The sequence below is a fragment of the Danio rerio genome, chromosome 21, assembly GCF_052040795.2.
Source record: "Danio rerio strain M-AB ecotype USA chromosome 21, GRCz13ab, whole genome shotgun sequence".
In the NCBI taxonomy this organism is placed as follows: domain Eukaryota; kingdom Metazoa; phylum Chordata; class Actinopteri; order Cypriniformes; family Danionidae; genus Danio; species Danio rerio.
Genome location: NC_141041.1, coordinates 13,278,910 through 13,300,318, shown reverse-complemented (window position 1 = coordinate 13,300,318; position 21,409 = coordinate 13,278,910). Strand labels below are relative to the sequence as shown.

Sequence of the window (21,409 nt, the reverse complement as noted above, 5' to 3'; positions counted from 1 at the left end):
TCTCACTATACACTTAACTAACCCATGAGGGTGTTTAACCTTTAAATCAAAATTTGTGTTTCAGGTTCAGCAGCAGGCAGCGCTGATGGCGTCGGTGGGTCAGGGGGGGTATCTCAGCCCGATGGCTGCTTTTGCTGCCGCACAGATGCAACACATGGCCACCATCAACGGCCTCCCTGGGGCTCCCATGACCCCAACATCAGGTAAGGAAACATACACATACAGTACACATACACTTACCACTTTATTAGGCACCCTTTACTAGTCCCAGGTTGGACCTCCTATTGCCCTCAGAAATGCTTTAATCCTTCGTGGCATAGATTCAAAAAAGTACTGAAAATATTACACAGGGATTTTGGTCCATATTGACATGATAGCATCATGCAATTCAACGTGTTGTGCGTTTAGAGATGCTCTACTGCACACCTCGATTGTAACGAGTTATTGATTGAGTTACTGTTGCCTTTCTATAAGCTGGAACCAGTCTGGCCATTCTCCTCTGACCTCTGGCGTCAACAAGGCATTCGCGCCCACAGAACTGCTGCTCACAGGACATTTTCTCTCTTTTGGACTATATTCTGTAAACCCTAGAGATGGTTGTAAATGAAAATCCTAGTAGATCAGCAGTTTCTAAAATACTCAGACCAGCCCGTCAGTTCAAAGTCACTTAAATCTACTTTCTTCCTCTCTTCTGATGCTGTTTGAACTGCAGCAGATTGTCTTGACCATGTCTAAAAGCATTGAGTTGCTGCCTTGTGATTGGCTGATTGAAATTTGCGTTAACAAGCAGTTGGACAGGTGTACCTAATAAAGTGGCCTGTAAGTGTATGTCGGTTTACTAGGATGCTTCATAGGTGTAATCTAGTTTATACTGTAAAATCCACCTATTATATGGCCTTACCATACCCATAAACGCAACCCCTCAGAGGAAACCTGTGGCAAATTTGAAATGTAATTTTTTTTAGCATTTTGAATTATAAGGACACAGCGCATGTCCTCGTAAACTTTAACAAAGTAACACCTACGTCATATACCCATGTCATTATGCAAACCACATAATTAAGTACAAGTACACACACACACATTTTCAGACTGGATGAGGTTTCGCTTCAAAGTCTTCAATTATTCATGGCTAAAATGTTTTGCTTTAAGTTGTAGCATAAGTGCTTTTTTATTTTTGGCAAGAGAGACAGATGGTTTATACAGGCATGCTCTGTGGATTTAATTTTAAATTAATGTACTATATCAAATACTTACATAGGTGTGTGTGTGTGTGTGTGTGTGTGTGTGTGTGTGTGTGTGTGTGTGTGTGTGTGTGTGTGTGTGTGTGTGTGTGTGTGTGTGTGTGTGTGTGTGTGTGTGTGTGTGTGTGTCTGTGTGTGTGTGTGTGTGTGTGTGTGTGTGTGTGTGTGTGTGTGTGTGTGTGTGTGTGTGTGTGTGTTTATAGATGATACTTTATATTGATGTAATGAGTTAGATGCACACTTGAATTTTTAACAGGCCGCAGTGCAATAAGTAATTAAAATATGAAAAATATAAGTTTTATTAATAAATCATTATAAAAGCGATTACCGTATAAATAATATAATAATGAGTATTAGCATATATAATTATTAGAATATAATAATTATATAAATAATGCTAAAAATTATAAAGGGTATAACTTTTTAGATATATTACATTACATTCAGAAATGAAATGAACAAAAAGAGATGCATGCACAGTTCTTGAACAGTAATTAAAAGTATAAAAAAATCAAATTCAATGTTAACAATAATTTAGAAAATAAATAACTTGCGTCCTCTGAAAAGGACATTGGTATTCAAGCCAATTAAATTGTATGCTTTTATGTTAACTTTTTTTTTCATTCACTAAAATTGTAATGAAATGATTCAAAACAAAAACATTTGTGCACCACTTTACCAGACTAATGCCGAGTTCAGACTGCATGATTTTTAAAGTAGTGGCATCACAAATGTTTTCACACTGCATGACTATCTGGGGCAGCATTCAGTCGGTGCTGTGTTACACTGTAGTGTTGATCAGTGGCGTAATCGTTTCACACTGCATGATTTTATAATAGGAGAATCCTCTTTTGACTCCACAAACTATGTCTCACAACCTCCCGCTGGCCTGCAGATACCCATACTAGTGGATGCTGCTCTCTCATTGGCTGTATGTAATCACCAATCAGAACACATTTTACACAGCATGATTTTAAAATATCTCATGGGTGTCGGCGACTCACAAATTGCATCTTTGATAGTTCACACTGTGTGATTGTTACTAACATGAACGAGCACCGATTTGCCAGTCATTTCAGGCATTTGTTGCCGATTTCTCAAAACCTGTTGGTGAGTCTAAATTAGGGCTAAAATCGTGCAGTCGGCTTAAAGGGAAATAAACCCTCTATGTCCACCAAAATCCATATGAATAAGCTATGAATATTCAAAATGTTCTCTCTCTGGCTCCGCCCCCCAGGTGGAAGCACACCCCCTGGCATCACAGCACCCACAGTGACCAGCATTCCATCTCCGATTAGTGTGAACGGTTTCACAGGCCTGCCTCCTCCTCAAGCCAACGGCCAGGCCCCGGCGGAGGCCATGTTTACCAACGGCATCCACCCGTACCCAGGTACTACACCCTCCAATCAAGATCTGCTGTCATGCTTTTAACTTGTATTCAAAAACTCATTAATAGCTACACTTCACAACAGTAAAATATGACTAATATCCACCTTTTTCCTACACCCTATGACCACAAATATGGGAGAAACTTCCTTTAAACTGCAAACAATCAGTGAATTAAATTGTATATTAAAAGGCAACTTATAAGAATAAACAAATTACTGTCAGCAGATCATGAAGAACCACAAAAACTCAAAAACTCTCGCAATTATCTTAAGGACGTATATTGAAAATTTTTGTATTGCGGGGAACAAAAAGAGAAAATAACCTGAGCAGCAACAACAACAAAAAAAAGCTTTGAGGATAAACATACTTGTGAAACTAATGTCATGGTAATTACCAAGTGTCATTTTATTTTCATGAAGCATAAAATTTACCTTTCACTTGGTTTTACACGATATTTATAGATTATCTGTGGCAAAAATATATTTTATTTCAAATATACAGCAAATTCTCTTTAGTTCTTACCTCTCAGGTAGGTCATTTAGGGTGACTTGGAGAAGTAAAGTGCTACTGGGGTGCCTCAGGGCTCAGTTCTCGGACCGTTTTTCTTTTCCATCAGCTTCTAGCCAAGAAACGTCTGAAGACACATCTGTTTAGCCAACACTTCAGTAGCTGTTTCCATCGAAAGATACAAATTAAATTTCTGTGCAAAACTGAAATTTCACATAAAAGACGTGCGAATAAGGCAGCATTTCAACCCAATGAGTCAAAATCCCCTTTCCAGAAAATACCGGCAATTTTCTGGAAAGGGATCATGTGTGAACAGCCCCGTTTTGAAAATACCGGTAAATTCTTTCTTGCAGTTTTCCTGAAAGCTGCTCTGTGTTAATGCAGAAGGAAAATTGGCGGAAAGAGCGCTTTCTTGATTAGAATGTGCTGATGCGAAACGCCTACTCCAAACAATCAGAACATTCAGACGCATTCACATCCGCGCTGTTCATAAATAAAAGCCTTTGAACACTTTTCCAGACACATTTAGCTGCTAGATGTAAGTCAGATAACGTTTCTATGTTCCTTCTTAATGCCAACTGTGTAAATAAATTATCAATAAAATGCTTATGATAAAGCGCTGTTCATTTACCTTCAAGCCAAAGTCATTTGTATTCTACAGTCTTTGTTCTGCTTCAGTTGCTTGACGTGTGCACGTGAAGGAGTACATCTTGACATGCAAAAGTGTTTCTTCATGTTTTCATCGAAGTTGTTCAAAATACTTATCCATCCACAGAATTTGTAATGACATCAAATGTGTAAACATTTAGCTGCGGTTCACGCTTTTGCCTTTGGATGTCTCTGGGACCAAAACAGCTGCTAAAGCTTTTAATAAAAGTAAAACATCAACAAAAGCCTGATCCCTATTATGTTTACAAAAACAAGTGCAGCCGTTTAGAGGTTATTTCTGGTTAACAATGTCAGAATTTACCGGTATTTTGGAATGGAAGTGTGAACGATCTTTTCCAAAAAAAATTCAGAACGTCCTTGCCTGTATGAACAGCGCTATTAATAACTTACCGGTAGGCCCACACGGAATCTGCGCGTGCAAAATTTTGCAGATTTTTAATCCATCATTAATTCTGTTTATTTACTTGTGTAAATGTGTATACATTTATAGTTATTTAGTTTTTTTATTAATTTCAGTAATGTTATTGACTAATATGAAAATATTTATACAATGTACTTACGATACAGTTTGTAAAGTCATATTTTCTGTCTTTTAGTAGATATATTATATAAAAGACTTGCTTTGATTGCCAATTGGATTTGCATTGTCAACATTAAATACAAGTTAAAAAATATATATATTAAGGTTTTAGTTATGATACTCCCAAAATAATTCCACATAAATGCGCTGATTTTTAACAAAATTCTGTGCATAAATAGCAAAAACTGTCCGCAGATTCCATTTGGCCCTACTTACTGGTAAAGTTTTTCTGGAAATTTTCCTGATATTTACTGGTATTGCTATGTGAATGTGGCTAAAGAGAACAAAATCGTCACTTTCTGATTAACTGGCGCTTAATATCAAAAGTAAAAACAGAATTTACTGCAGTAAGAGAAGCTGGGTGAATCTTTTCTTCATTTAATAAATGACAATGCCAACACACAATGAACCCTTGGTGCAGTTTGAAGGCGTAGGACGCTGAGCACAGATGCTTTCGACAATTAAAAATATAATAACACAAATGCTGAAATGTCATTTTAGAACGACCAAAAAAACATTTCAGATGTTTTACAGTGTGTTCAGCCTACTGGTTTCACGCACATTTTAATCATCACATGATCTCTTATAACAAAATCACATGACCTTTTTTTTATTGCACATACTGGAATTTGTTCGGTAAAAGTGTTTCCATCGTAGTTTATGCGCATATTATCGAATAGAGAGTTTATCCCGCTCAGTTCATACATCTATGTTTTTTATGCACATCTTGGTGTTTCCATCAACCAGTTTTTAATGCACAAATCTAAAATGCACATAGAAATAGGTGGATGGAAACATAACTATTAACTAAGTGTAGCACTGATTAGTTATTAACTCACTGCTTCTCCTGCTAGTTTGATATATATAAATAGAAGTTCCCTAAAACTGAAAGAGTAACTCATTATTTGATAAAGTCATGAGAGGAAAAAGGTGGATAAGCACAACTCAAGTCCTCATCCTATTCTAACAATCAACATCAGTGAATTACACTAGTTCTTGCAGTATAATGTTTGCACATAAAGCAGTTTATCTTATGCACTGTGTGTCGATGAGTCGGCAGCCTTTTAATAAACACTAAAGTTATTGAAAATGTTTGTGGAAGCTGCGTTTGAAGAAGTGCTCAGCGGTGGGCTCTTAGAGACTGTGTGTGTGTTGTGGAGTGGTTTTCATGTCCAGTGCCACAGAGGAAAGCAAACGCCTGTCTCCCGGCTGTATCCCAGTTTTGCAGGAAGTGGTGTTTAGGGAAGACTCGGAGAAGGGCGGCCTGGGCGTCGCACAGAGAAGTTGTTTTGGGGTTCAGGGAAGCTGCTTCCTGTCGTCTCTCTCAGAAGGTATAGAAACCCTCAAACGTTAGTGTCGTGTGTGTGTCTGTGTGTGTGTGTAATGCGGTAGACAGAAGGAGTGGTTGATGTGAGTAGTCTCTTCATGTTTGTTTGGTGTCGTCAGCTTTGTAGAGTGTTGCTGTTGTTGTAGTGTGGCTATAGTTTTATGTGCATGCTTTGTACAGTGTTTGGCAGCTATGCTTTCAAATCCTTCCCATTTTTGGTCTCCAGACTAGTTTTTTTTTAAGCATAAGGCTACACAAAAGCCATCATAGAATTATATGAACTAGAATAGTTCAACAAACACTTTTTAAATTCTAATCATTTTTTACTCAGCCTCATGTTGTTCAGACATGCAAAAAAAAAAAAAAAAAAAAAAAAATATATATATATATATATATATATATATATATATATATATATATATATATATATACGCATTTGATGTCAAAATTATTAGCCCCCTTGTTTAGCTTTTTTTTCCCAATTTCTGATTAATGGAGAGAAGATTTTTTTTCTCTAAACATAATAGTTTTAATAACTCATTTCTAATAACTGATTTATTTTATCTATGCCATGATGACAGTAAATTATATTTTACTAAATGTTTTTCAAGACACTTCTATACAGCTTAAAGTGACATTTAAAGGCTAAACTAGGTTAATTAGGTTAACTATGCGGGTTAGGGTCATTAGGCATGTTATTGTATAATGATGGTTTGTTCTATAGACTATCATAATTCCATAATAGTAATAAAAGCAATAATGACTGGAGTAATACTTTAATTTGAAACTACATACAATAAGAAAGCAGTTATTTCAAATTTTAATCAATATTTAACCATTTTGTTTTTACATTTAATAAAAGCCGCCTTCAACAGAATAATTTCACAAACTTTTGACTGGTAGTGTATATTCAGTAATAGACTCTGTTTTCTATTTGTTTTAACCTGGATATTGAGTCATTCTGTCACAACTGGTCAACCAAGATGCATTTTGATTTTTTGTGAATAGTTTTGTTCCGACTATTCAATCTTATTTTGTCATGATCTACATTTCTTTAAAGGAATACTCACGGCAATGCAAGCGAGCAGAAGAAGCAAAAGTTAAAATAATTTGGATGTGATATTTGGTATGGAATACCTTTTTATCCAAGTTTTAGGAACAACAAATAATAACTTGTCTTCTAGTGTATCATTTGGTATCAGAAGTGGCTTATATGAAAGCAAAGGCCTCCAGATTACGCTTATTTTAGCAGAATAAAATATGATCATGCCTTGATTGTTAATATTTGATTAGGACAGTAAGGTTTGACTTTGCTTAGACAAAAGTCTTTTCACCTAACAGAAATAATGTACAGTGTAGAATATAAAGTCATGGTGCAGTGGAAAAAGATTTAATATTGTGTATGACTCCCATGAGCTTGGAGGACTGCATCCATACATCTCTGCAATGACTCAAATCACTTATTAATAAAGTCATCTGGAATGGCAAAGAAAGCGTTCTTGCAAGTGTTACACCAGGCTCATGGATGTAATTTAGTAAGGGAGACGACAAGGCGAAGTATAATCAAAAAGAAGATTTATTTAACTCAATTTAAATTATATAATCAAAATATCAGTATCAGTATGTTCAATCAGTGTGAAATGCAAGTGTATGGATGCGGTAAATATTGTCAGTGATAGTGTATGGATGCTAAACAAAGCATAATGCCCAAATTGGAGCGCAGCTCTGGCCAACTGTCAAGTTAATGAACAGCGGCCCCGACAAGCTCTCTGCCGGGGTTTAAATAAGGGCGCTGACCAGCATCAGGTGCGCTGAAGACACGCCCCCAATCCAGAATCAAATCAAACACACAGAAACACAAAACAACGCAGTCCTAACACAAGACTCCCAGAGTTCATCAAGATTCTTTGTATTCATCTTCAATGTCTCCTCCTTCATTGTACCCCAGACATGCTCAATAATGTTCATCTCTGGTGACTGGGCTGGCCAATCCTGGAGCACCTTTACATTCTTTCCTTTTTAGGACCTTTGAGGCTGAGGTATGTGAAGGAGCGCTATACTGTTGAAGGATTTGCCCTCTCCTGTGGTTTTTAATGCAATGGGCAGCACAAATGTCTTGATACCTCAGGCTGTTGATGTTGCCATCCACTCTGCAGATCTCTCACCTGTCCACACACTGAATGTAACCCCAAACCATGATTTTTCCTTCACCAAACTTGTCTGGCTCCAGTAGGTCTTCTGCAGTATTTGTGATGATTAGGATGCAGCTCAACAGACAATTCATCAGAAAAATCGACCTTCTGCCACTTTTACAAATGATCAACGTGAAGTCAAGTTATTATTTGTTGCTCTTACAACTGGGATTGAAGACAAGACTTTACACCAGGGGTGTCCAAACTCGGTCCTAGAGGGCCGGTGTCCGGGAGAGTTTAGCTCCAACTTGCTTCAACACACCTTCCAGGAAGTTTCTAGTATATCTAGTAAAAGCTTGATTAGCTGGTTCATGTGTGTTGGAGCTAAACTCTCCAGGATACTGGCCCTCCAGGACCGAGTTTAGACGCCCGTTCTTTTTACACTACCTAACTATCTTGTCAGGTAGTGTAAACGCACCAAAAGATAAAAAAATAACACATAACTATTTCATGATGTGTGATTCACACTCAAAAAAAAAAATGTCTGTTCAATCTACTTATTTAAAATAAGTTGAAACAAAACAATTCTTAAGTTTTTGAGGGGGACAACTTCATTGTTTTATGTTCAATCCACATAAATTTGTAAAAACGATTAAGCTATCTGAATCGATTTGTGTCGGGACAACATGAAGGCATTATGTGGAACGCTGCATTTTTTACAGTGCAGGAGGTAAAGATAGTCAAAACTAGGCATAGTAGGAGTCTTAACAGTGCTGTTTGGTATATACATTTACATCAATTACTGAAATTGACCAATCAGAATCAAATCCACCGAAAATTTAAGCTGTCTTCATTTTTTGTTGTGTTTATACACATCTGGAACAACATGAGTGTGGGTAAATGCTGACAAGAAGCCCATTATTGCCTTAATTTTAGTAGTTTGCTACTCAAAAAGCCCTGAGAACTCATAATCCAGATCGTGGATGCTGCAGTATTTACCGAGTTAGAGTTTGAGCAGCGTTAAGTTGCCAGGCTGTATAGTATGTGTATGGGTGTTTAGAACAGGCCGGGCCTGAATTGCCTTTAATACTGTGAAAGCTCTCAGCTGATTGATGTGCCGTGTAGAGCAGTAGATCTATATTGTTCTCCGCACGCTCTCCCTGGCTGTCTCTCCAACTCTCGGGAAGCTTGGCAGGGCCCCGGTTTAATTGTTTTGGGGGGGTGAATGAACGATGAAGGGGAGGGGGAGTGAGGTAAGCTCATTTTTCGGTGCTCCGCTCTACCCGAACACACTCAAGATGCACTCAGTGACCCCCCGAGTGTGTCTATGTAATGCTCTGGTTTGTGTGTCTCTTTCTCTCTCTCTCTCTGCAGCTCAGAGTCCCACCGCTGCAGACCCTCTACAGCAGGCCTATGCCGGAGTCCAACAATATGCAGGTCTGTCACTCAAAAGGAGGCTGCTTGTGATTTTTTTTCTTGCTTGCGAGTTAATGAAAAGTGCATGCCGCTGTGTCTACGTGTACTGGAATTCGAGGTGTGAAGTGTGTGTGTGTGTGTCTCAGCAGCCTTCCCCGCTGCATATGGACAGATCAGCCAGGCCTTTCCCCAGCCGCCTCCCATCATCCCTCAGCAGCAGAGAGAAGGTGAGTGAGTGGAGTCTGCAGGATCGCTATCTGTGCTGCGGTCGCGAAGTGTCTCTCTCGTAATTTTATATATAATAAGACCGGGGTCAGTAGGATTCAGCAAGTAATGCATTAAAGGAATAGTTCACACCAAATAATGTTTACTGACCACATCATTTATTCTTCCTCATGTGGTTTGAATAAATAGACTAAATATTCTGATTATACTTTACAATAATTTGTATAAAATGTATTTACTAACATGAACAAATAATAGACACTAATACATGTATTACAGTATTTATTCAGCTTAGTTGGCATTGGTTTATGAAAATACTGTTGTTCATTGTTAGTTCATGTTAACTCGCAGTGCATTAACAAGAATGATGTTATAAATGCAAATGTAAATGTTGAACTATGATTAAAAAAATGTGGTACAAGTATTGTTCATACTTAGTTGATGTAAGTAAATACATTATTTAATGAAACCTTACTGTAAAGTGTGACCAAAATTCTTAATTCTGTTGAACAAAAGAAGTAGTTATTTAGAAAAATGCTGATTGCTTGGACGCATTGATTTTGACTGGCTTTCAGCATTTTTCAAAATATCTTCTTTTGCGTTCAACAGAAAAAAGAAGCTAAAATGGTTTTTGAATAAGTGAAAGGTGAGTAAATAATTGCAAAAATTTTTACTTTTAGATGAGCTATACTTTTAAATGAATCCAAATGATAGGATATACAGTTGTCAGAATTATTAGCCCCCCTTTGAATTTTCTTTTTTTAAATATTTCCTAAATGATGTTTAACAGAGCAAGAAAATTTTCACAGTATGTCTGGTAATATTTTTTTCTTCTGGAGAAAGTCTTATTTGTTCTATTTCGGGTAGAATAAAAGCAGTTTTAAATTTTTTTAACAACATTTTAGGAACAAAATTAGTAGCCCCTTTAAAGTTTTTTTTTTTTTGATAGTCTATTGAACAAACCATCATTATACAATAACTTGCCTAATTACCCTAACCTGCCTAGTTAACCTGATAAACCTAGTTAAGCCTTTAAATGTCACTTTAAGCTGTACAGAAGTGTCTTGAAAAAGATCTATTCAAATATTATTTACTGTCATCATGGCAAAGATAAAATAAATCAGTTATTAGAGGTGAGTTATTAAAACTATTATGTTTGGAAATGTGTTGAAAAAAATCTCTCCGTTAAACAGAAACCAGGGATAAAATTAAACAGGGGGGCTCATAATTCAGGGGGCTAATAATTCTGACTTTAACTGTATATTGTATATCACACAAATGCTGTTCTTTGAACTTGATAATCATAACCAAAATGGCTCATGGTTTCCACAAAATGATAAAGCAGCAGAACTGTTTTGATGATAATATGAAATGCTTTTCCCACACAGAGTTGGCATAGTGGAATGATTTCATGTAACAGTGAAGCTGAAAATGATGCTGAAAAGTCAGCTTGGCCATCTTACTAAAGAATTACACACTTCAAAAATGCTTTTCTTACTTAGGTTTTTTGTCTTGCTTCTAGCCCAAATATCTAGCAATTCTTAAATCAAGAAGCATTTTTTAGACAAGAAAAAAATATAGTCTTGTGTTATGAAATAATGTTAATAAAATTAAGTGAGATTTTCTTTAAAACAAGCCAAATAAATGGGGTAAGCAACATAATCTGTTTTTTCCTTTTGAAATAATAGTATTTTCCTTACCCCATTGACAGGCTTGTTTAAAAAAAAAAATTACTTAATTTTGACATATTATTTCCTAAAACAAGATGATATGTTTTGCTTATAAAATACTTCTTGATTAAAGAATTTTTAGATATTCTGACGCAGCAGAACAATAAATCTGTGATTTTGTTCATTATAAATCTGTGATTATGGTTGTTTTTCCATATGTAAGAACATGTCCTGCTGTGTTTAATTTGAAAAGATTTTATTATTTAGTTTTAGTCCTAAATTAGTCTCTAGACTTTTAAGTCGACTTAATTGCAGAAAATTTTAGTCGACTAAATGTACTGTAGATTTACTTGACTACAATCTAACCAGTTAGATTCAACACTTTGTGAAGTTTTATGTGCAAAACTGTGGTTTCATCTCCCTCCAGTGGCTGCTATTATAAACCATACAGAAGGTTTTGTTATTGTACTCTTACTTTACTGAAAGAAATATGACTGCTATGCAAATGACATGGAGTGATTTTTTTCCAGTGCCTCTCATGACCTGTGCATAATAGAATATGTATATGAAAAGTAATATACAAAGGTTCCTTAGACTTCTTTGGACTACATGGGCTTTAGACTGCAGGCATCTTAAGTATTTGTAGTCAAATAATTTTAGTGATTGTAGAAAACAAAGTAAAACATTGCACAGGAAATGATGTATATAAAAGTGGCACTGCTTAATACAGAATGGTAATTAATGTTATGCCTAATTGATTCAAATAAATAGCTGAACAATTATATTGTCTAATGACACATGCAAAGTAATTGCAATTACAGCACTGATGTAATGGCAGATCCTTCTGCAAACAGCTATTATATTACGTGATTCTTCCTATTGGATGGAGGACTTCCATCATATCAGGTCTTATATATGTTACAAGAAAATAAAAAAACACTTTCACCATCAGAATAAGTTTAGTGACACATCTGCAAAGCAGCTGCAGGGTCAGAAATGAACTTTTCCATTAAAAGAAAAAAAATCAAGTTTTTGTTTTTTTTTACTTTATTAACAGTATCTGTTGATTGTATGTCAATTGCTAAATGTGAGTGATTATGTTATATTTAAATAAAAGGGAAAACTCAAAAAAAAAAAAAAAACGATTACTGCTCTTGATATCCATTAAAAAATGAATAATGATGACTATTGAAATGTCTGGCTGCACAGACAAATCATTTCAATGAAAAGAGTGAAATGAATCTCTTACCCGCATCATTTTCAGCAGTCTGATGTTTATGATGACTCATGAGTCAATGACTCAACTCAGCGCTGACTAATCCAACACCTGTGATTGGCCACTGCATTCATTAGCTCAACAGAATTGTGTGCGATTAGTTATGAGGTTACATTTTTATTTGATAAAGCCAAATGTAAATGCAATGCCACAAAGAGACACCCTATTCATTCTCTCATCAACCTTTGTTGGGCTGTAGTGGTTCAGTTTAATTGCAGATTACTTTAAATTGGTTCGACTGCTTCTGTTCACTTTGTTGATGTTTTTGTCCACAAGCTCTTGTTAATTTCCGACCCAACACAGGCCTTTCTGATCACTTTACGCTCGGTTTGAAAGAAGAGCTAATCTAAAACAACTTTTCAGGAGTGCCTAAAGAACATCCAAGCGTTTGTTTGTTCACAGTTATTCCATCTGTACAACTTAAGGGGAAAATTGCTACTTTCAGATGCCAAAGTAGCTACTCAATAAAGAGAAACCGCTTTTGCAGTTTTAACTTTGGCAAGCCAAATCTAATTTTTGCCATTTGTGTCTTTGTTTTGTCCTCTGTTTTATTCCCCTCATTTATTTTCTGTGCCTGCTGTCTACCTGTCTAACCGCCTCTCTAATCTTCTGTATCCCACAATCCTCCTTGTCTTTCTCTCTCTTTCTCTGTGTGCAGGGCCGGAGGGCTGTAACCTGTTTATTTATCACCTCCCTCAGGAGTTTGGGGACGGCGAGCTGATGCAGATGTTCCTGCCTTTCGGTAATGTCATCTCCTCCAAAGTGTTTGTGGATCGGGCGACAAACCAAAGTAAATGCTTTGGTGGGTAAAAATGATAAGACACCTGTGAAGATTATTCTCATTTCTACTCACACTATTAACATTTTTACCTCATTTCTCTACCACAGCGAAGCTTTCGAAAAAAAGCCAGGTCCAAACTGTGTGCTTTATGCTACCGTTTTGGGCGATAAAATCGAATCAATTTTAGGTTGAGCAAACAAATACTGCCATACAAAGGCAACGTGCAGTCTAATCAAATACAGTATACCACAGTTTAATGCAGTGTAAGTATGTTGAAATATTTGTTACAATTTATTACTAAACAATACAGCATGCTGTAGCGTTCATTCACAAAGTGTTGTAAATAAACACTTTACTGCTTCAAAATCACAGTGTTTGCTACAATTTTTAGTTTCATACGCCTTGAATGGACAAAATTGAATCAGGAGACTTTGTCGGAAGACAGAACAGATCCTAAATCCCCCATATTCTGACCAAATCTGTCTTAAACTGCACTTTTCCTTTGGACAACAATAGTTTGACTCTTAAGGAATGATTACATTTTTTACATTGTAATAATTCTATTTGGGAGTCAAGCTATTTGGCAATGTCTGGTAGGGCTGCACAATATATGGTTTCAGCATCGATATCGCAATGTGCACATCCGCAATAGTCACATCGCAGGAAGTGTTTATACATTGAGATTATAGTTTATCAGGAGGAACAGTTCAGAACCAGAAGCTTTTTAGATTCACTAAAGACTTTAACCATAATGGAGTGAAAGTTCATCATTTGCATGTGCTTTTAAGGCCTGTGACTGTGTAAGCATTCAGGCATGATAGTTTAAAGTATTCGATTAGAAGCAATTGTTGTGTTTGTAACTCTAATAAAGATGCATGTGTTGAGTATAAAGTGTTATTTTACATTTGATTATTCAATTTCTATACCTGAATACTGCGATGTAAATTATTTTTCGCTTCTATCTTCCCAATAATAATCTAGAAAAATCCTCAGAATAATCCCAAATCATTAAAAATGTATAAATTCTTTCCAAAATGGAGCTAATCAAGCTATCTGGTGAAATTGTATTCATATCTCAATATACACTCACCGGCCACTTTATTAGGTACACCTTACTAGTACCGGGTTGGATGCCCTTTTGCCATCAGAACGAGAGGGTGCTCGCTGCAGAGCCATTTGAGCAGAGCTGAGCTCCAGCGAGGGGGAGCATGAGCTCTCGCTCCTCCTCCTGTAAGCTGTTTTAATGCATACACCAACCCTAACCCTACCCCCAGTGACATCACTTGTAGAAGAAGTGCAAAAAAGGTGGAGCTCAAGCTCAAGCTCCCCCTCTCTGGAGCTCAGCTCACCAAAATGGCTCTGCAGCGAGCACCACTTGATCAGAACTGCCTTAATCCTTCGTGGCATAGATTCAAAAAGGTATTGGAAATATTCCTCAGAGATTTTGATCCATATTGACATGATAGATTGCAGATTTGTCGGCTGCACATCCATGATGCAAATCTCCCATTCCGCCACATCCCAAAGGTGCTCTATTGGATTGAGATCTGGTGACTGAGGAGGCCATGTTCATTTTCATGTTCAAAAAACCAGTCTTAGATGATTCGCGCTTTATGACATGGCGAGTTATCCTGCTGGAAGTAGCCATCAGAAGGTACACTACATTGACACGATGCTCAATTGGTACTTATGAGCTTAAAGTGTGCTATAAGTGGTTATTTAAGTTACTGTTGCCTTTCTATCAGCTCAGTTTCTCTTTTTTGGACCATTTTCTGTAAATCCTATAGATGGTTGTCCGTGAAAATCCCAGTAGATCAGCAGTTTCTTAAATACTCAGAACAGCCCGTTAGGCACCAACAACTATGCCACATTCAGTCACTTAAATCATCTTTCTTCCCTATTCTGATGCTTAGTTTGAACTGCCGCAGATTGTCTTGGCCATGTCTACATGCTTTAATGCATTGAGTTGCTGACATGTGATTGGCTAATTAGAAATTTGCGTTAACGAGCAGTTGGACAGGTGTACCTAATAAAGTGGCCGGTGAGTAAATGGCAGCAAAACAAAAAATTGCAATGTCAAATTTTCCCTATATCGTGCAGCCCTGATGTCTGGTATCTTAAGTCATATCAAATATGAGTATTTTACACCTAAAGGTTTACAGTACAGTATTATGAATAAAATCACACAGTGTGCACCTGGCTTAAGACAGGGTAAAAAAGGAATGAATGGCAAATTAAGTGTAAAAAAAAAAAAAATGGAGGATGTACTATCTTTATGTGGGACATGAAGCTCTAGGGGGAAACTGCAGAAGCGTGATCGCGCGTCCTGTCTGTGACTAATGTGAACCTCTATATTTTAATTAGCGCTATCTGCAGCTTCGCCGGCTCCTTGACTTATCAGAGGCGTCCCATGCATGAACAAACACAACGCTATTGCATTTCAGCTTAATATAAACGCAGTTAGCAGGAGGTGTTTCAGAACCGCAGACGTGATGATGTGAAATGCTGAGCCGGCTGAAATGATCACAATACCTCATGACAGAGCCGGCGCGGAGAGGGAGGAAATAGATGGGGGATTGAGAGCAAATAATTTGCGTTGAAACGTCCGTGTGTTAACTGGCAGCATTTCGCTGTCATTGCTACAACCGGCGAGAACAGATTGAAGCTGATTTACACTACGCAATTTGTTTGCCGGAAATATGGTAAATATTTGAGTCACAAACAGTGATAAATAATGCATTTTTTGTGTCATGATTCAGCTGCCTTTTTAATGAAGTGGCAATACTACAAATTACAGCTGCGCTAGCTTTATTTACAGGGACAGTATTTCTTGAAGACGCCATAAAATCAGAAAGATACTTTTGTGGATTTTAGATCTTCTATCTTAGCTTTACCGGCATCTGCATGCAAGCAAAGTTTGAAATATTCCTCTTTAAGTATGAAATACATCAACACGGAGGAAAACCTTGACATATCTAGCAACTTCATATGGTTTTAATATACATTCCACATATATCCTTTTGTCTGTGTTTGAAAATCAGGCTTGGTAAAAACAATGTTCATTATTTTTATTATAGCTAAGCTGCACAGCATTAAGGCAGCACGTTGGCTCAGGGGTTAGCAAGATGGTTGCTGATTCGAGTCCCGGCTGGGCCAGTTAGCATTTTTGTGCGGAGTTTGCATGTTCTCGCTCTGTTTGCTTGGGTTTCCTCCGGGTGCCCCAGTTCTTCCACAGTCCAAAGAAAGAAACTTAAAATTGGCATGAATGGCTGGCGGGTCATTCCACTGTGACGACCTCTGATAAATCTAAGACTAAGCCGAAGGAAATTGCATAAATGAATGTAAAATTTGAGGGATAATGTGGGATTTAAAATGTGAGAGGGGTAATAATAAATGAGTGAATAAAAAAAACACACTTCCAGATTAAATAAGTTCTATAAATATATTTTAAAATGTTAATGTAAATGATTGCAACATTCAATTATTGTTGATAATTATCAGTTAGCAGTCTACGATATTTCATACAATAAGATATCATTATTTTAATCAATACTAGAGGAAAATAATCATATATAAAATGCAATTATAGTGAATTACAAAATAATAGTAATGATTATAATCAGGGTTTTTTTGATCACCAGTCACTTTGGCTAGATTTCCAACGTTACTAGCCACTCGCTATTTTTACTAGCCACAATTTTATTGTTGGGAAAATTTATTTTATTTGCATAAATTTGACTTTGACATGCTAAAATTACTTCATACTTTTGTACTTTGTGTTGTGTTTGACCTTGCTCAATGTGCATGAGCACATGGGTTGTGGTTTCATAGTGTCACACTGCGATTCGTTTTTATTTCACATGACTTTTCAGGGCTCAAAATTAAGGATTTACCATTAATCATTTAATTTATCTCTGACCACACCAAAAATAATTGGTTATTTCTTAGCCATACATTTTATCACCTGCTTTATTTGCTCCTGCGAACACAGTTATTTTTATCAGTCATGCTGATAAAAGTCCTGCTCAAAACTAAGATCACATGCGTATGCATATTGGGCCATCTTTATTTGTAAAACTATAATTAAAATACAATTAAATAAAATTGATTTCCAACCAGCCAAAGTGGCAAGTGGGAGCAACTGTCTAACCCGCCACAGCTGAAATCTACCCCCATTTGTCAAGCCCTGATTATAATAACATAACAAATATTATTGATTATTATTAATTAATACAGGCTACAATCAATATTTGGACCATCCCTTCCAGACAAATAACTGAATAATAAAAAAGAAAATGGCATATTGTAAAACATAAATTATTATATTATTATTACTACTATGAATAACAATTTATGACTGATCATTTTATAAAGTGTTTTATCAACTTTAGTACACTAGCAACAAAGCTAATAGACATTTTGTTAAAAATAAATGTTAAAACAGGGGTGCCCAAACTTTTTTGTATGAAGGGCCAAAAACCAAACATCCGTGAGAGTCATGGGCCAAAGATAAACATACCAAACTATTTAAACTATTTAAAGTTGCCATAGGTCATTTCCTAATTTATTTTAAAATATTTAAAACATAAACAAATCACATTCATAATACAGTGGAGTTCCGTGCCGAATACATTAGCAGAACCTGCCTTACCAAAGTCTCTGCATTGTCCTCTAGCCGTCGGGTCAGTTATGTACATTTTAAACTAAACTACGGTATCTAAATTGAAACATTTAACTTCAGTTAGCCGTTTGTTGTTTAACGGTCAAATAAACAAATAAAAGGTTACATTCAATTTGAAATAACAACCTCTAAACCATCCCCATCATTCTCCCTTTCTTCTCAGATGGGATGGTGGGCCAAATCAAAGGTTACCATAGGCCAACTTTGGCTGGCGGGCCCTAGTTTGGGCATCCCTGTACTAAAATAACCAGCATCACTGCTAATTAAACATCCCAGCATAAAGTAGTCAACACTCAAGTTGATCAAAAAGGTTTTATCTCATTTATGACAACAATGGGTGTTGGCCCAACAAATTTCATGAAAGTTGTTGATCGGCTAGGAATGTTGACTACTGTATATATAAAAAGTTTTCAATCAGATTTCAGCATCTTAGAAGTTATGTTTACAAGACATTATTATGAGACACCCGAATATTATCCGGTCAAATTATATATATTTTTTATTTTTCAAATACTCCACATCATAAAAAAAGGCATTAGCCTCTCGCTAACGCTAGGAGTGAGCGGATATCATGTAGTAGTTGTGCATGTTCTCTGTGCTTCTGATTATTGTGTATTACACGTATGCTGTTGTACTGTACTGATTGACTTTGTGCATATCTGTTGATTTGTGAAATATGTACCTGGTAAACGTGTCACGATGACTGTAGTACACTCATTTGCTCCCCTTCCCTTCCTCCCCTCATTTCACACTCACCTCATCCTTTATCATCAACTCATTTCTGGTCTCATTTTCTCACTCCACCTTCCCTGGATCATCTCTAATGTCCATCTGTCCATCACACGCTCGTGCTCATGCGTCTGGTGCTGACCTGCCGTCTCCATCTTTCTGCTCTGCAGGTTTCGTGAGTTTTGATAACCCGGGCAGCGCTCAGGCCGCAATCCAGTCCATGAACGGCTTTCAGATCGGCATGAAGAGACTCAAAGTGCAGCTGAAGAGGCCAAAGGACGCCAACCGCCCATATTAGCCCCGTCCCGAGCCCCAGACACCCCTGACCCTGGGGGTGAAGGCCGCCGCTGCGCACAGGGAAAAGACAGGTCAGAATAAAAGACACGAGGTGCTCTATTTTGACGATCCATGCGCAAAGTGCAAAGAGCAGGGCGCAAACGCATTAGGGGCGTGTCAGAATCCACTTTTACTAATATAAGGAAGGAAAAATCCGCTTTGCGCCGTGGCGCATGGTCTAAAAGGGTTGAGCTTATTTTCTTAATGAGTTATAGGTGTGTTTTGAGAATAAACCAATCAGAGTCTCATCTCCCATTCCCTTTAAGAGTCAGTTGCGTCGCGCCATGGCACATTTGCTATTTTCATGACGTAAAGTAAGTGTAAGTGGAAAAACTGAGCATTTCACTAGCAAGAAAACAGTTAAACAGAGCATCTGCAGTGCGACAATGAGAGATAAGGCCTCATCACTATCTACTTTCACTTTCGCTCTCGTGAATAGGAAAACCTTGTACGCACAGATATCCATTAGCCTAAAAATAAGTAATTTCATTTGTTAAGCACAAAGATTTGTTTTAAAACTATTTCTAAACTCAGTTTTAATTTCCAGCAAACGAATAAATGAACAATAATAACGAAGTGTGCTCAAAAACCTGAGTTATATCCTAATACACATGCTATGCCTTAATCTAAGCTTGTTTTTAATAAAACAAATATAAATATGCGTATAATAAATAATACTGCTAATAATAATAACATTATACAAAAGCAAATTGTCATGAATAAACTGAAAAAGCCCCCCAAAATGAAGAAGGCTTGAAAGTATGTTTTTTATATTTACGTAGCCTAGAAAATAATGTTTTGTAATATTTTAATCCTTTATATCTATATCCTATATATATATCCTATATATATATATATATATATATATATATATATATATATATATATATATATATATATATATATATATATATATATATATATAACCTTAAAATTTTAATTATTTTTAAATTATTTTTAATTAGTTTTCATATGTAAAGATATTTGCATATTGCATAAAAATAAAACAAAACAAAAAAATCTGAAAAATAAATCACATGTAATAACAATGGAATGACACAAGGAGAAAGTACTGAACTACTAAAATGTATTTAATACTTTATATAAAAGTGATGGCAGCTTAAAGACGACTCTCATATGGAGAATGAAGTCACATGAATTGTTCAGGTGTGAGTTTTTCACAGACTTCAACAAAGTGTGAAAATCTTTATGGTTCTGTGGGTCTCGTCTATCAAATCTGATCTTTCATTTCTATTCTATATTGGATTTAAATCAGGTGATTGTCTGGGCCATTCTACAGCTTGATATTCTTTCTCTTAAGGCATTTTCATTAAAGCAGTTTCTTTGGCTGTGTTTTGGAAATGTCTTGTTGAAATGTTCACCCTGGCTTAATCTTTATCATCCAGCTAATTTAGATGTTGGACTGAAGCAGCTGTTATTAATTTACAATGACGAAGGGCAGAGGGTTGCTGAAGAACTACTGAGAAATTTCAGCTGTTGTCTGGGCTTTTTTACCGTCTTTTACACCTCCCTTTCTTCATGTGTTCAATACTTTTCCCCTGTGGCATTTTGTTTTATTACGCTTAACTAGGGCCAGACAGAATCTGCAGACGTTTTTTGTTATTTCTTGCGGAGGATTTTGGTAAAAATCTGTGGATTTGTGCTAAATTATTTTGGGAGTATCATAACTAAACCCTTAACATGTGAAATAAAAAATAAGATCTTTTTAACTTTTATTTAATGTTTAAAATGCAAATCCGATTAGATCCACTTTATTTGGTAAACAAACCAAGTCTCTCATATAATATCTCTACTAAATCACACAAAAAAATATGATTTTACAAACTTTATTGTACATAAGTCAGATGAACATTTTCATATTAGTCAATAATATTACTGAAATTAATTTAAAAACTGAATAAATGTAGATTTACATACATTTACTCAAGTAAATAAACAGAATTAATTATAGGCTAAAAATCTGTGGAATTTTGCATGCACAGATGCCGTGTGGGCCTATGCATGACTTAATTTGTGAACTAATTTGATTTGTTTTCTTAGCATATGTGGATCTTTGGTTGTTACCAACATCTGGTGAAAATTTCAAGTCAACGGCACCTTTAGAAATATGTTTTCTGAGAAAAATGGTGACATATTCAATACTTATTTTCCCCGCTGTATGTCAGAAAGTAGAATCAGTAAAATTTGTGAGTTTATTCATTGAAAAGAATCTCTCTCAGAGGAAAGACTTTTACGACACCATTTATAAACAATAAAATACAATTGTTTGGCTGTCATTTTGGTCTATTAGGGGCCAGGATACAACACAGAGGTTAAAAGAAAATGAAGCTTGTTTTTATGACAGTTCAGACATTTTTATCTCAAAACATCTTTCATTTTTACATCTTTCAGTCCTGACTTCATTTTCTGCAAATGTTCAGGTTATA

At 36.2% G+C, this 21,409-nt stretch overlaps 1 protein-coding gene across 50 annotated transcripts in view; it reads left to right on the top strand.

The window, feature by feature from the left end:
* The window catches only part of celf4 (CUGBP, Elav-like family member 4), a 257,699-nt gene that overhangs the window by 229,346 nt on the left and 6,944 nt on the right, over window positions 1-21,409 (top strand). For 8 of the 50 annotated variants that reach the window (XM_087299548.1, XM_087299546.1, XM_087299555.1 and 5 more), the window contains 7 exons: window positions 65-203; window positions 2,482-2,634; window positions 5,610-5,720; window positions 9,223-9,285; window positions 9,414-9,491; window positions 13,094-13,237; window positions 18,797-18,994. In XM_087299548.1, coding sequence (XP_087155674.1) covers window positions 65-203; window positions 2,482-2,634; window positions 5,610-5,720; window positions 9,223-9,285; window positions 9,414-9,491; window positions 13,094-13,237; window positions 18,797-18,924 — 816 coding nt within the window. In that variant the 3' untranslated portion in view covers window positions 18,925-18,994. Of the gene's footprint in view, window positions 1-64; window positions 204-2,481; window positions 2,635-5,549; window positions 5,721-9,222; window positions 9,286-9,410; window positions 9,492-13,093; window positions 13,238-18,796; window positions 18,995-21,409 lie in introns of all 50 variants that reach the window. The other 42 variants (XM_087299552.1, XM_087299543.1, XM_087299551.1 and 39 more) reach the window with 11 other exon arrangements.